We start from the raw sequence: 14,560 nt of genomic DNA, 5'->3' as shown, positions 1-14,560 counted from the left end.
TTCACGATAAATTCTACGCCTTTTCTTCTACTGTCGCCAACTGCCACTTACTTATTTTCTAATAACCAACTATTATATTATCCTTGAGATGGAAGATAGCATATACGTTCACTCTAGGTCAGACCACATGCGCCATAGTCTATCTCGAGACTCGAACATGCCTGAAGACCGGCGATCTGCTGTGTCTCCAGCTAGTTCTGGATATGCTCACGATATCCCCACTACTTATGCTTCGGTATGTTTCGAATTTGAACTTGAACTCCCTACTATATGAAGAATACGATGATTTACTAACTATTTAGGTTGCGCCGTTTAATTACTCCGTGCCATATGATACTTCGCTTCCCACCCCGGTATCTGTTGCTGGATCTCCTTTGATGAATGAACGAGCTGCGAAGATCATGCATCCGTACAACCAACACCGGGAAAACTCACAACAGCCCACCCCTCCAACAACCTCAAGGCCATGGCCAAACTACCAGATAAATGCTCCTGCCGGCCTCATGGAAATGCATGGCCTAGATTCATCCCAATCTTCCAGCGACCATGGGCAGATGGTCTCGGAACCTCAGTTCCAATGGGGCCAGTATACAGTTTCCAGCAACGAAGCTCCAGAGGAAATGTCAACACATATGACACACCCGTCCCTGTTCTCCGTAGCGCCCACGGACTTAGTTAGGCCCCCGATTACTATGCACCCTTCGAATATGCCTCTTCCGGCGCCAACGCAACTTCCCGTCATGCAAAACTCCCCGGACCCACGAGACCTAGGCCCTTCAGTTGGACCAATGGACGGTATGCATCATCACTACCCTAGTATGGTACATCAGCCACAAGTTATCATGGACTTTACATCGTACAGGAGGAAGTCTAAGTCGAGAACCGGACGGCTAGGTAGACCCCCGAAGAGGCCGCGAGCTCAGAACAGAGGACCTTCAAAACGCGACGGTGAGAATCCCATGGACCCTCAGCTGTCGTCGCCAAATGGAGATGCGTCTTCAACAACCAAGGCGCTGGGCAGAAGTATTACTTTGAGGCCCGATGCTCCCGAGAAGGACCGATTCATCTTGGAGCTTAGGTGTCAAATGGACAATGATAAAGGGAAGGGGATATGGGAGGAGATAACAAAGAAATACGAGGAACGCTTCGGGAAAAGACGGCAAGAATCACTACAAATGAACCTTACCCGAGCGGTATTAAAATATGCGGAATGGCCTGCAGAAGAGGTGAGTACACAATAAGAGCATAATTAACACCGAACTCTGAATGGTGCGTTTGGTGTGAGATAGCTAACTGGGGAATATAGGACGAAGCCTTAAAACGCGCCGTCGAAGAGCTTGACCGACGTCGGTATTCGGACTTGGCCAAACTGATGAAAGAAAAGTATGGAGGATGCCAAGCCTGGGAGTGGAAAGAGGGTCACATCCTAAAGCGCTTAGTCGACCTGGGTATCGAGGAATTCGATCCCGAGGACGTGACAAAGAAACCTCGCCGCAAATCCAAAAAAGCTACGAGTAAACGGTCAAGCACCAAATCCTGGGCTTCCCCGGGCTCAACATTTCCATACGAGGAAGACAACCGCACGATATCTACGATATCCTCCGAGCAGGAGAACTATATCTTAGAACATTACTGTAAGCCGGACCCCGAATCTTCAGATCCAGACGCTATGAATGGCGTCCTGGAACACCCGAACACATTGCCCCCTGAGGGAAGCGCCGATGCAGATGCCGGCGAGAGTCGAAGCGAACGAGTGGCCAAGCAGGCATGCGAGCAGATACTCTCGAGGAGGGATGATCATGTATACGGTGCCGTCCCAATGGTCGACAGCCATTGATAATATTTTATCGGGCGGCACCTCTGCTCTCTGTCCATTTTTCCAACCAAAAAAAATACTTTTTTTTCTTTTTCATTCCTACTCAGAACAGCTCAATAGTTGCTTACACGTTCCTAGACGATGCTTCAAAGCCATAAATATAACGAGTGTTTGGAGTCGGCGTGGGGATTCGTCAGCGTTCACTAAATGGTAGGGTAATATGGCGTTTGATCACGCTGAGGATTTTGGGCAGGGCCTTTTGTTTTTTGTTTTTTTTCCTGTTGACTCATGTGCGTCGTCGGGGGAAGTCTAACGAGGCCTATGCGGACAATTTGGCCGAGGCGTTGTGGTGTAATTTTTGCCTTCGATTCAGGTACATATCACGAGCTTCGCGGCCTTCCTTTCATTAAGGCTATGTTCATAGTTGTTCTATACCACTCAAATTCGGTATTTCTACCGTATCTATTAAGTCTAGTTACGTATAGGTCTACGACGTACTTCTGTAAAGAAATAGCGGATAATTTGAATATTGATGGAAGTTGATACACTATATAAAATGTGGAAGTAAATTTAGTTGATAGGATCTAGTGTATTCCGTACAAGGTTCAAGGTTTAAAGAAATGGTGTCTACATAATGAGAGACAGGGACAGGGGGGCATGCGTGGTGTTTAGACTAGCAATCAAGTCTTATATATTTAATTAGTACTGCCACAATTTTTTCAACCAATCAGATACTTAGAATCGCCCCGCAGTTTGCGACTTTTCCCTTTGCCATTCTATCGCATAACGTCTGAAACATATGCGAATAGTATAGAAAGGTCATGCAAAACGAGCTCTATCTAATGATACTAATTATTAAACTTTTTATACAATACTAAAATAGTTCAATTGATTCTACAAAAAATTCATCGGACGTGCGCTAATGTGTGGCTAGCCAATCAGAGGCCAGACTCCAGCTGTGGCGTCAGTTTTGCGCATGAACCCCCCCCCCCCCCCCCCTCCTCCTCTTCCCCCTTTCCCCCGTCCGCGTTTGAGCGGACGGGCAACGCCGCTAGTTATATCATGCTACCTTAATTTGCCCATATGAATTGTGTCTGACCACCATCATCCCGTAGCATTATTTACGTACTGTAGGCTGTAGCTATGTAGAAGCTTAGTGTATATGACATGGGACGTTTCTCCTTGATGGAACGTGATCTTCACCGCCACCGGTCGAGCAGACACAAGTACGGCACATCGGTTTACTCGATCTCTGGCTTTACTCGGACAATATAGCGACCGATCCGGACTGTCGTGCCCGTTAATACCTAGTAGTGTCCGTCTTCCGGGTGGCTAAGCAGCAGCAGAGTGGCCTAAATTTATATCCACTTACTATATAGGTAGGTAGGCAGCTGCTGTGCCGTCTGCTCTGCTCTCTCTCTGTTTACCTGGCCGGCTACATGGCGGACCCGCGATCGCATGAATTAGTAAGTTAGGTTAGGTACATAAATGTATGGGAGCCGGGGCTCGATTAGAAATCTGGTGTTGGTGCAATGGAAGCGGGCATCGACGCCAAACCCGCGGGGAAGAGAGGCTGGAGAAACAACCAGAACCCTAGAGGGGCGCACTGCGCCCGTTTCTAATTTTATCAGAGTCTTCGTCTTCTACCGCTCTTCCGCACCGGGGGGTCTAGTCTTGGTTGATGTTGAGACGGCAGTGCTACCTTAGGGGTATGTATGTATGCACATAGGTAAGGTATGTAGTGTAGTATAGCCTCCGCCGCGAACCAGACCACGAGGTCCGAAAACCTGTAGGCCCCCTTCCCTTCCCTTTCCTTTCCTTTCCTTCCTTACTCATGCTGTACATTACATACATGTCTTACCGCCCTGCCGCCTCCTCCTCGAGTGGGAACCCAAGACACGTGGGGATTCTGCCGTGCCGCTTACATAGATCCTGCTCTCCACTCGGCTTACGTTCCAGATCCGGGAGCAAATATGCCGGGTGCTGGGGATCTGGCCCGGGGCGGGATGGCGCCGGTGCAGATACATACGTAGGTAAGTAGAGCTATGTAAGAGGCACGGTTTAGTTGTACGGCGTTATTACACGGTAACGGTCCGACTATGTAGAGGTGGGCTATACACTATGTATATGTGCGAGTGCGAGTATTTCTCCCAGTTGCCACTAAATCTCCTAAGCTGCGTGAGATTGTCGACGCGATCGATAATTGGCTTCTAAGGGATCCGTATAGAATAATCCGAAAATATAGATATATCATAGTCCACTCCTAATGCAGCAGGTGGTTCTATCCTCCATTATGCCAAGAGACTGCTTCCTTCGTACGACGTGGAAATGTCTCGCAGTTTAGATTACATAACAGACGCGCGGCTCGGCTTCGTTTTTAACGGAGATAGAGATTAGAGATGGAGCCGAGATGTAAAGATTGAATACCTACCTAAGCCTTGGTTGTGTTTGAACCTACCTAACCTACCTCATAGGAGACAAGAGTGGGATGGGTTTTTTTGTTAGTGTCACCGCCCCTTTTGTATGTACATGGTAAAGATGGTAAAGATTACCCTTAACTAGCCTAATGCAATAACCAGACCCCATCAACAACCGGGTTTCCCCCACGGCTGCCACGGCTGAGGTATGTAATAGGTATCTAACGTATGTAGTCGTCGAGAAAGCACTTTATGAGCCGCGTCCTTGGTAAATTGGAGTAATTCTCACCGGCTCCGATGGAAGAAGCGCGAGCGAAACTACAAAGTCTCTGTACGTATTGGAATGTATTGTACTATACTTGCTTACCCTGGTCGGATACCCTGTTACCCTTATGATGTACATATCAATCTCATCGCATAGTTACATAGTAGTGTAGTTATGTTTACTCTCCAAGATCCACATTCTTCTGACTCTTAGCGTTCAGCTATTATTGACATCTTCTCGAATACATACCTACTATAACTATCGAGGAGGTTGACAGCAACGTTGAGCTTGTTCAAGACAGCATGATCCCAATGGTGATCTGAGAACCTACAGGCATAACACGTGTATTGTTTACCCACCCATTAAGCTTGGGATGTTGTCCGCGTAGGGCAGAACTACTAATACCATCTGCAACGCCGCCTCCCGCTCTCGCCAATTTTGTCCAGTTCATAGGTCGAACTCTTTCGTCAGCGTCACTTTTAGAAATATATATACCAATGTATGAGTTGAAAATCCCTTTCCAAACGGGACGACCGAAGAGTGAGTGGCCAACTGCCGATGAACAAATTTTTCTTTTTTTCAGTATTGGCTGCGCGGTAACCCGACAGCTTGGATCCGAGGTCTTAGAGCTTACGCTGGCTGACATGAGACTTGCATGATGGGCGGTCAAGAGGGGAAAGGCGGGCGGCATTGCCATACCATACATACGACGTACGTACATACATACATACCTCATACATGCATACGCTCTAGTAACTATTCGCGACGATGACATACATATATCAATAGCCTGGCAATTATCAGCGACAAGGTCCAGTGACGATATACGCAAGAATTTGGTAATCTAACCCGCGCCCTGAACAAGCTACATACATGGGATTCTTTAGTGTAGTGTATATCCCATTAACCGCCCTGCCGCCGAACATGGATTAAAAAAATATCTCCACTGGCTAAACCTTCAAAAGAGAGTATTTTATGCAATTTATGTTTATTTTAAGATCTTATCTTGGCTGCTGTGGATTAAATCGTAAAATGGCGAGGGTTTCCTTTTGGTAGCGAGCTTGATATCGTGATTCTTTAAACTTATTTGGTTTAGTTGAGTACCTAACCTAACCTAGGTAGATATATAGAGGTCAATGGGAGTTGCACTATGTCGCCATCTAATGCAAACCGGTACTCGACCCGCATGAACAGGATCGAATTGCATACATACACTAGTATTGTACAAGGCCAATGCTAGCCTTGAGTTAAGAGGCACGGATGCCAAGGACGATAGGGCCACTTAAAAGTTCCTAAGCAGAAAGGGGGCCGGGGTAGGGGGGAACCACAAGATATTAATTTCTCAACTTTTAATACTTGTTTTAACTTTAATAACTCTATCAACTCTTATAAAAACTGAATAAAACTTATAGAGAATAATATTTGACTAATCCAGTTTAATATAATATTTTTTAAATATTTTATCCTACTTAGTTTGGTTGAGAAATTAGATTATAAAATGTGTATGTAAGTAGGTACATAGTATGTTATTTGCTTGGGTGAGAATGGGTCATCTAACTTGACGCCATTCTGGCTATGTACATACCTAACGGTAAGTGGTATGGTACACGTGTTAACCCTGACCGATCCGCGATGGGGTCCGAAAATGTTTCAAGGAATGGGCTTCTTGGCTGGCTGTATTTACACTTACTATGTACACTAGGTAGGTACGTATTCAGCGCGGCATACTAAACCTGGCTTAGGCTAGGTACATTATGAGCTATGTATGTACCTAGGGATTCTACAGGAGAAAAATAGAGATAGATGAACATCAGACGGCTTATTCGAGGGTTGTGAACTATACCTACCTACCTACCTACCTACCTACCTTAGGTACCTATTATAGTTCGGCGGGTTTCGACGAGCGGGAAATACACTCTTATGATGACATATTATTAAGTTAAATGTCACCCTGAAATAGTATACAGTTTTGCTTCACCGATTTACATATCCTATGTACGTAGTATATCGTCTTGGCTGCGTACCGCGTGTCGGTTTAAAGAATACTTACCGAGGTAGTAGGTATGCGAATACATAGTAACGGGATGCTTGGAATGAAAGACTTCTTCTGTTTACTTAATCTAATAACGCCCTATGTACTCTGGCTTACCCTGTCAGTCCATAGTGTATATATGGGCTTCGACGGGACCCCGTCAAGGCTGTGGGCCTACGCAACAACTGCTCCTCCTGGAGATACGGCTTTCTCCTTGTAGATGGATGCATATGAAGAACTAGGAATTCACGTCCGTGATGAAACAATGAAACAATATCATAAATAACAAGGGGCATCTATCTCTTGTTGAGTAATCAACAAAGGTAAAAGAAAAGGAGCCGATGGGGTGCCGCACGAGTACATACATGCCTTCCATTACATAGAACGCTACATACCTACATATGAGGCGGATTCGTAATTGCTACGTGTATCCCGGGGTAGATAAACCAGAACCCGCGGTCTGTTAATTTAACCTTGGCACCAGTTCAGTAAACAAAAATACCAGCCCGCCTCATCTCGTCGCCCTAAAAACCTGAGATATCCAAAGAGCCCCTGTCCTAGTCCCTATTGCTAGTAGAGGGTACACTATTCCATTCCACCCCTAAGTCATGGGGCTAGCGCTGCGGCTATCGCACGTATGAGGTATGCCGCCATTGAGGCTATAGCCCGATATAGTAAAATTTAAGGCGCTAGCGGTAATGAAGTCGAGGAAGTTCCATTACGGGCTAGGTACTGTCGTCTAAATTAGCTTGGGGTGGGCGATGGATACGTTGAAACAAACGTGGTGCCTGTTTTTGTGTAATATGAATATTTCTAGTGACACCAGCGAATTTCCGAGGATTTCCGAGTTATCTCAGGGGTTTACCTGCGATGAGAGCCGAGCCCTCGGAGTTATACTATATCTCGTGTGGATCTAGACCTATTACTATGTATGTATGAAATATCTTTGATGCTTGGAATGAATTATAGCAAGTGGATTAAAATATCAGCTTTAATGGCTCTATGAAGTCATTTTCTACGTAGTTGACGATAGATGCTTATTAGGTAGTGTTCGTTATCATTATGTTAAGGGGTAAATATCGACAAGAAAGCCTTTACCAATGCTTGGGAATCCTCCCCCCCAGGTTTGCCTGATCGATTTAGGAGTAGACTGTACGTTATAATAGCCTATTGTTATTCAACTATACCCGGTCGATTATGTATGTCCTCAAATTCTAGTCAATCATAGTACATTTCTCATTTACAATTTGAGCGGCCGATCGTTTTGTACTATTCCCAAACTGCCATAGAGCACCTAAGGCATTCTCGAGATCTTGATTTGTTAATTTAAATAGGCTGTATGCTGTCGTTTACTGGCACTTGAGGATCATCTTATTTGAGCATACTATATGACGCCAAAAGCTTGTTCGCTGATAGGGCTCTTGGCCGCCCAGCTGGCTGTGCCCCCCAGCTGGTCAAGATAGTTATGAACCTATGAAAAGTTTATCAAAAAGTCTCCGGCGGAGGGATAGGGCTGTTGAATGTATCTGAGAAAGCGGAGCACCTTGCCATAGGGACACAGGCAATCCAGTCAGGGGGGCTTCACGCAGTCCTAGTCACGGTTTTGTACTTTGGGCAGCTGGTAAAGTCAACTTGCTCACCTCTAGAGTGATTGTAGGACTGGACTCGCCAATGTTAATGGATGGTTACATATGGCAGGGGAAGCTTAGAAGTCCTACACCAGCGAAACATCCTAGGACTTCGCATTAAGGGGCAATGTTGTCGCTTGTCTCATAGTCGTTCCTTCGACAATGTTAAGGAGCGACGACACCACGCAAAGGCGACGGAGATTGAGATGTCGAATCGGATGAAACGCAGGTGCCAAGGGGAATACCAGTGATTAAAAGAGCAGGCCATTAGCAGGGCTTCAACATCTGGTAAAGGAGGTGGATCGTCGCCTCCCATGCTGTGTTAGGGAGTTCCAGTGGCGGTACCGCTTAAGAACCATCCCTTGCGTCGTTTTAAGCGCAGGAGGTAACCACAGTAGCCGAAAAGCTACCAATCAGTTACGAAGGAAAGCTGGTATGTAAGGGAAACATACATACAGGCATCCTCGCAGTCTTCGCTTGAAGCACTCAGACTCCCCCGTATTGTACAATACATTGCGGATCCGCACTTCATCCAGAGCTAATATTAGCTACATGGATAAGCCCACGGCTACTCGTATGCCACCCAGCCTTATCTCAACCACTGCAGCAGCCGCGAAGGGAGGCAGGTGAACGATCGGAGGTGTGGAACAGAGCCTTCCGACGCCATGGTTCCTGGACACCACTACAGCAAAAGCCTCAACCTCGTGATGGATCCCCTGGAAGTGACAAGCTTTACTCATGCCGACAGCGTGGTACAGAGTTCTGAAGTACTACGCGGCGTATGGTAAGAAGCATGAGCCTACGCCGCTAGGCTACACACTGTGCGGCCTGTAGTCGTATTGTAATTTGTAAATGTACAATGAGCAACGTAGACAGAGAAGGTAACATTGACGCCTGTCTATCTTGTTCGTGCTCCAACAAGATGCCGTGCTACTCGGGCGCGAATAGATCTAGAAGCGTAGAAGCGAAGAGGCGGCATAGTGTTTGTTGTTGGTTCCTTGAGATTTTACACTTATTAATGTGTACGAAGTAGTACGAAGTATTAAACTTACATCGAGATTATCGATAAGCTGTCAGCCCTACAGGAGTACATTTGTACCGTCGATTACCTAGGTACATAGTACATGTAAAAGAATTACATAAGGTGCTTGCATGCCGACGTTTGGCACGTTTGGCACGTGTCCTTAGCCCGGTCCAGTGGAATCCCGATAACGTAACGCTGAAGAGTACCAGAAGCGCTATCATTTAACCTAATTCCAAATGGCTTGATTTTGTTAGTGCAACTTGTAACTCCAAGGTTATCGTGAATTTCAAATCATTAATTGACAGCATAGCGATGGGATCGTATCATCGTATCCCCAACATTCGACCTTTTGCGTTGTTTTTGGCTTCCGGTTTAGAGCAATAGTCCCAACCTTAACGCTCTGATACTTTGATAACTTATATTTTATTTTTGTTTCTTTGCTGGTCTCCGACAAACGGTGGGAAAGTCTTGCGAGTTAGTCCCTCGCTCTGGCGGTTGGAGTCTTTCATACACATGCCTTCTTCTTCTCTCTCCTGCTGGTGATGCCCTTGCCAGGCATGGGCAGTTGGATGTTGGCCATCTCGCACCGCTCAACGAATCATGATCATGGCCTCCCTCGCCCACACTCCAGGCCAATCCTGCTGTTCGTATTGCTGCTGTCATGGCTGAGTTTGGTAGAGTCGATGCGCCCCGGTCGCATCGCCGAGTTGAGGCGCGACACGGTCGATATGTTTTATCACGGATTCGATAATTATATGAACATTGCGTTTCCCGAAGATGAGGTATGGACGTTTAATACCGAGTATAAATCAATACCGAGTATAAATCCAAGGCGTAAACCTGTGCATTAGCTTATAATTTATAGTTGCGGCCCGTGTCTTGCACTCCCTTAACTCGAGATCCCCTCAATCCTAGGAACATAGCGCTTAATGATGTCCTCGGCAATTACTCCCTGACCCTGATCGACAGCCTTTCCTCTCTCGCAATCCTTGCCTCCGCGCCCCCCGAAGATGGAGATACAGGTCCCAAAGCCCTACGCGATTTCCAAGACGGCGTTGCTGCCTTAGTTGCACAGTACGGCGATGGGCGGCCCGGCCCGTCCGGCCAGGGCGCCCGCGCTCGTGGGTTTGACGTCGATAGCAAGGTCCAGGTCTTCGAGACCGTGATAAGGGGTGTTGGTGGATTGCTTAGTGCCCACCTCTTCGCTGTTGGTGACTTGCCTATTTCCGGGTATGAGCCACGGAGACCAACCGATGACGATGACGACCTAGAAAAGCATCCTCTCCCCTGGCCCAACGGGTTTAAATATGACGGGCAACTGCTACGACTTTCTCTCGACCTCGCCCAACGCTTGCTTCCGGCTTTCTATACTCAGACCGGGTTGCCCTATCCACGTGTTAATCTCCGCCATGGGATACCGTTCTATGTAAATTCGCCGCTCCATAACAACGCTAATGTGGATCCTAAGCCACCTGAAGACTCGCCAGAAATCACTGAAACTTGCAGTGCTGGAGCAGGCAGTTTGGTTCTCGAGTTTACCGTGTTGAGCCGCCTCACTGGAGACCCAAGATTCGAGCAAGCGGCCAAGAGGGCATTCTGGGCCGTCTGGTCAAGAAGAAGCAATATTGGGCTGATTGGTGCTGGTGTAGATGCCGAAGAGGGACATTGGATTGGGGGTTTCTCTGGGATTGGTGCGGGTATTGATAGCTTCTTTGAATATGCTCTCAAGACCCATATCCTGCTATCAGGTCATGAGCTCCCCAATCGAACAATACCGCAGGTTCCTGATGGGGACTGGCTCGACCCTAATCAAATCTACAATCCCCTTTCAGATGAGGATAATTCCCCTGATTCTTTCCTGTCAGCGTGGCACCATGCACATGCTGCTATTAAACGGCATCTTTATTCAGGATTGCATCATCCGCACTACGTAAATGCGCACATGTCGACCGGCTCGCCACAAGCATACTGGATAGATAGTTTAGGTGCGTATTACTCGGGCCTATTAGCGCTTGCTGGGGAACTTGACGAAGCCATCGAGACGCACCTCGTATACTCAGCTCTATGGACTCGGTACTCTGCCCTTCCGGAGCGATGGTCCGTCCGCGATGGCAATGTCGAGGGCGGTCTCGGATGGTGGCCTGGCCGACCAGAATTTATCGAATCTACCTACCACCTGTATCGTGCTACTCAAGACCCCTGGTACCTTTACGTTGGCGAAATGGTCTTAAAAGATATCAACAGGCGATGTTGGACGAAATGTGGGTGGTCTGGTTTGCAGGATGTGCGCACTGGAGAGAAGAGCGATCGCATGGAGAGTTTCTTTCTTGGGGAAACTGCCAAGTACCTATATCTACTCTTTGACCCAGATCATCCCCTAAACAAGCTTGATGCTTCGTATGTGTTCACTACAGAGGGACATCCCCTGATCATCCCCCGAAAGAAGAAAACCAGTCCCCAAGTTCACAAGTCATCGTCAGAGAGGGCTGTCCAGAGCTATTACGATGCCCATTTTACCAATACGTGTCCTCGTCCCCCCGTCCTTCCCCCATTATCCGGCTCTGCTACTGCCGCGAGGCCAGACCTTTACAATGCTGCGACCCTAATTCGACTTCATCAAGTACCTAACATTCACGGTGGGTTGAAAGACCCAGTCGCCAAACTGGGCGGTTCTAAATCACAGACAAGACTTTCAGAGAAGCCGATAGAAAACTATACTTACTTCCCTTGGACATTGCCGAGCTACATGCTTCCAACCGACGGAATCTGCGCTGTGTCAAAACAATCTCAGACAACCGTAATCGAATTCGCTTCCAACGGCCAACAAACTATGGGCAGCGCTTTCAATATCATGTTCGGCGGGCATAACCTTGTCCGTATGGGGAGCGACGGTATCGCGATCAATAGTCTCACCGGACTAAAGATAGCTTTGCTCGTAGAAGATCCCCCGGAGACATCCGAGCGGGCCTGGAGGGTTTACAGCATTGGAAACTTAGCATTGGGACGAGATGAAAAGGTTCTGATCTCTCGCGATGTCCTTGAACACATGTCGGACCCTCTATTCCATCGTGTTCGCGACTCCGTCCTCGTCGACGTTATCTTGCAGCTTGAGCCTCCACAAGCTCCAGGAATTCATAATGCAACATCTGCGGATGGGGAAGCCACCCTCGAGACTGAACCTGCTGTTGAGCTCGATGGCGAGACTACCGTCGATAGTCCCAATTTGTTCAGCTCTTTTCTGCAGCAGATTACGTCTGCTCTGCGGGAACCTGTCACTACTTTCAGGCCTGAACCAGTACGGAAGCCGGATTATAAGTATGTCGAGCTGCCCGGGATTACCCCAGTAGGGGTGGGTGCTGCTCCCTTACCCGACATCCGCGAAGCTCCCAACCCGAACACGACTCCGTATATCGAGTCCCTATCCTGGAAACGCATCTTCTTCGCCGACCAAGCCTGCGGTGGTAGGCTCCCCGACGAAGCGCCGAGGGCGCACCAAGTAATCGTGATGCGGCGGGGCGGATGCTCGTTCTCAGAGAAGCTGGCCAACATACCGTCGTTCGCGCCGAGCCGCAGCGCGTTGCAACTCGTGGTCATCGTGTCGGACGATAAAGACGCACTAGACGAAAACAAGGACGACCCATGGGGCTTCAACTTCATCCGACCACTGCTCGACGAGCCGCAGCGCACCCCCTCGGGATTCCCCCGACACCATCCCATCGCCATGCTGATGACGGGAGGTGGGCAGGAGGCGTACGAGTTGTTGCGGAAGACGAGGAGCATAGGTCTGCGGAGGAGATACCATGTTGAGAGCCAGGGGCTCAAGATTAGCAATATCGTTGTGGTTTGAGTAGCAATAGCAGATAGAAAGTGAGGATAGATGATAGATAGATGGGTACGAAGTTACGATGATTGGACAGGAAAAGGCATGGTGTTTGTTGTTCGAGAGGGCGGTATATAAAAAAGAAACTACCTAGTGTACATATTTGAACGGACATGGAGCATAGCGATGAGAATTTACAAAGCGATATTCAGGTTTGATCATTTATTTTCTATCCTAAGCTGAAGTCATAAGCTAGGTAGGTAGGTAGGTAGGTAGTCACAGTACATTTATCGCTTAAGTCCGGGAATTAAAACAACAAAAGTTCAATGTTCAATATATGCCAGATGAGAGATAATAAATCCGCCAGTTAGGTGACAGCTACATGAGGTAGTCTAAGCAACAAGACGGTAGCCTACCTATATAAAAAGAAAACCAACTCAAAAAGAAAAAAAGAAAGAAAAAAATGCGGTATAAGAGGAATCTAACCTCTTAACGATGGACTCGCGGGGAATCGAACCCCGGACCACTCCCATGCTAAGGGAGTATTATACCACTAAACCACAAGCCCCCACGATATTTCGGATCAGAAGCTCTGGTCTGATTCGTGAAGAAATAACGCGTTGTAAGAAGTTATATTCGTTGTTGTGGTGGTTGAGTTAGTAGGTGTTACATGCCCTAATGACCAAGTGGAGCTCATGTTTTTAGCGGCCCCTGTTCCTGTCCAGAGCTGCTAGGTAATTGAAGTTACCACTTGGGAAGTACCTAAAATAGGTAAGCCTTCTGGGAAACCCCGTCCGAGCTAGGTATTAGGCCGGCGGGTTGGTCTAGCTTTAAAAAAGATGCTATACTAACTAAAGCCCCGCTAATACGGTGTTTATCGTATGTTAAAGGCATAACTACATAATAGGTATTAAGTGAACTTGTTGAAGTACGGGATAGTTAGCCAGTTACCATTTAAGAACAATACATATTTACTCGGCTTAATTCCGAGATACTGACTCTTGCGAAGTCATGCGCTGCAGAATCTAACCTAACGTGTAGAAATACGAAGAGGGTATTAATAGTGTGGTAGTGCACGCGAATCGCTTATTCGCAATGAGTTGTAACGTAGCTAAGAGATGGGATGTACGAATGTTTACGTATAATTACCTCTTAGACCAGTAAGATCTAGGTTAGTAGATTACCAAGGTTCTCGTCAGTCTACATACCTACCTACCTTCATCATAGCAAGCCAGAAACAAGAGTCTCTAAGTACCGCCTGTCGAAATATAAGGTATGGGGAACGAAAGAGTTTAGGTATGTAGATGCCTGCTAGTTGCGCCTTAGCCGCGTCTAATTTGGCGCTTTTACGCCGAGTGCTTGGGACTATGCTTCGATACGGTATAGTCATCTCAGATCTCAATTTATCAACTGCAAAGTTCTATGTACTGATGGGTTGAGAAAAAGAAAGCTACCACGGCAAATAAGAATTTGGCCGTAGCTACAGGAAGGCGTGATATATGTTGTAAGTTGCATTATCAGATAGCCGCATCGCATCTGTTGTCAGTGCAGATACGAG

The 14,560-nt window shown here is 47.2% G+C and overlaps 2 protein-coding genes and 1 non-coding gene across 3 annotated transcripts; 2 read left to right on the top strand and 1 right to left on the bottom strand.

Annotated features, from left to right (window-relative positions):
* Positions 1-2,609, top strand: F5Y00DRAFT_55257 (uncharacterized protein). Its single transcript, XM_048013803.1, has 4 exons — positions 1-235; positions 303-1,226; positions 1,307-1,634; positions 1,955-2,609. Exons 1-4 carry the CDS (start codon positions 89-91, stop codon positions 1,972-1,974), a joined length of 1,419 nt encoding a protein of 472 aa, XP_047865557.1. The 5' UTR covers positions 1-88; the 3' UTR covers positions 1,975-2,609.
* Positions 2,610-9,350: 6,741 nt separating this feature from the next.
* Positions 9,351-13,497, top strand: F5Y00DRAFT_235307 (glycoside hydrolase family 47 protein). The gene is made up of 2 exons (XM_048007539.1): positions 9,351-9,964; positions 10,048-13,497. The coding sequence occupies exons 1-2, from the start codon at positions 9,725-9,727 to the stop codon at positions 13,027-13,029; spliced, it is 3,222 nt and encodes a 1,073-aa protein (XP_047865556.1). The 5' UTR covers positions 9,351-9,724; the 3' UTR covers positions 13,030-13,497.
* Position 13,498: 1 nt separating this feature from the next.
* F5Y00DRAFT_t68 lies at positions 13,499-13,570 on the bottom strand. The gene has a single exon. It is a non-coding gene; the product is annotated as a tRNA-Ala (tRNA).
* Positions 13,571-14,560: the final 990 nt, after the last annotated feature.

Source organism: Daldinia vernicosa (genome assembly GCF_022497035.1).
Source record: "Daldinia vernicosa strain CBS 139.73 unplaced genomic scaffold F5Y00scaffold_19, whole genome shotgun sequence".
In the NCBI taxonomy this organism is placed as follows: Eukaryota; Fungi; Ascomycota; class Sordariomycetes; order Xylariales; family Hypoxylaceae; genus Daldinia; species Daldinia vernicosa.
This window is presented reverse-complemented; position numbering and strand designations above follow the sequence as displayed.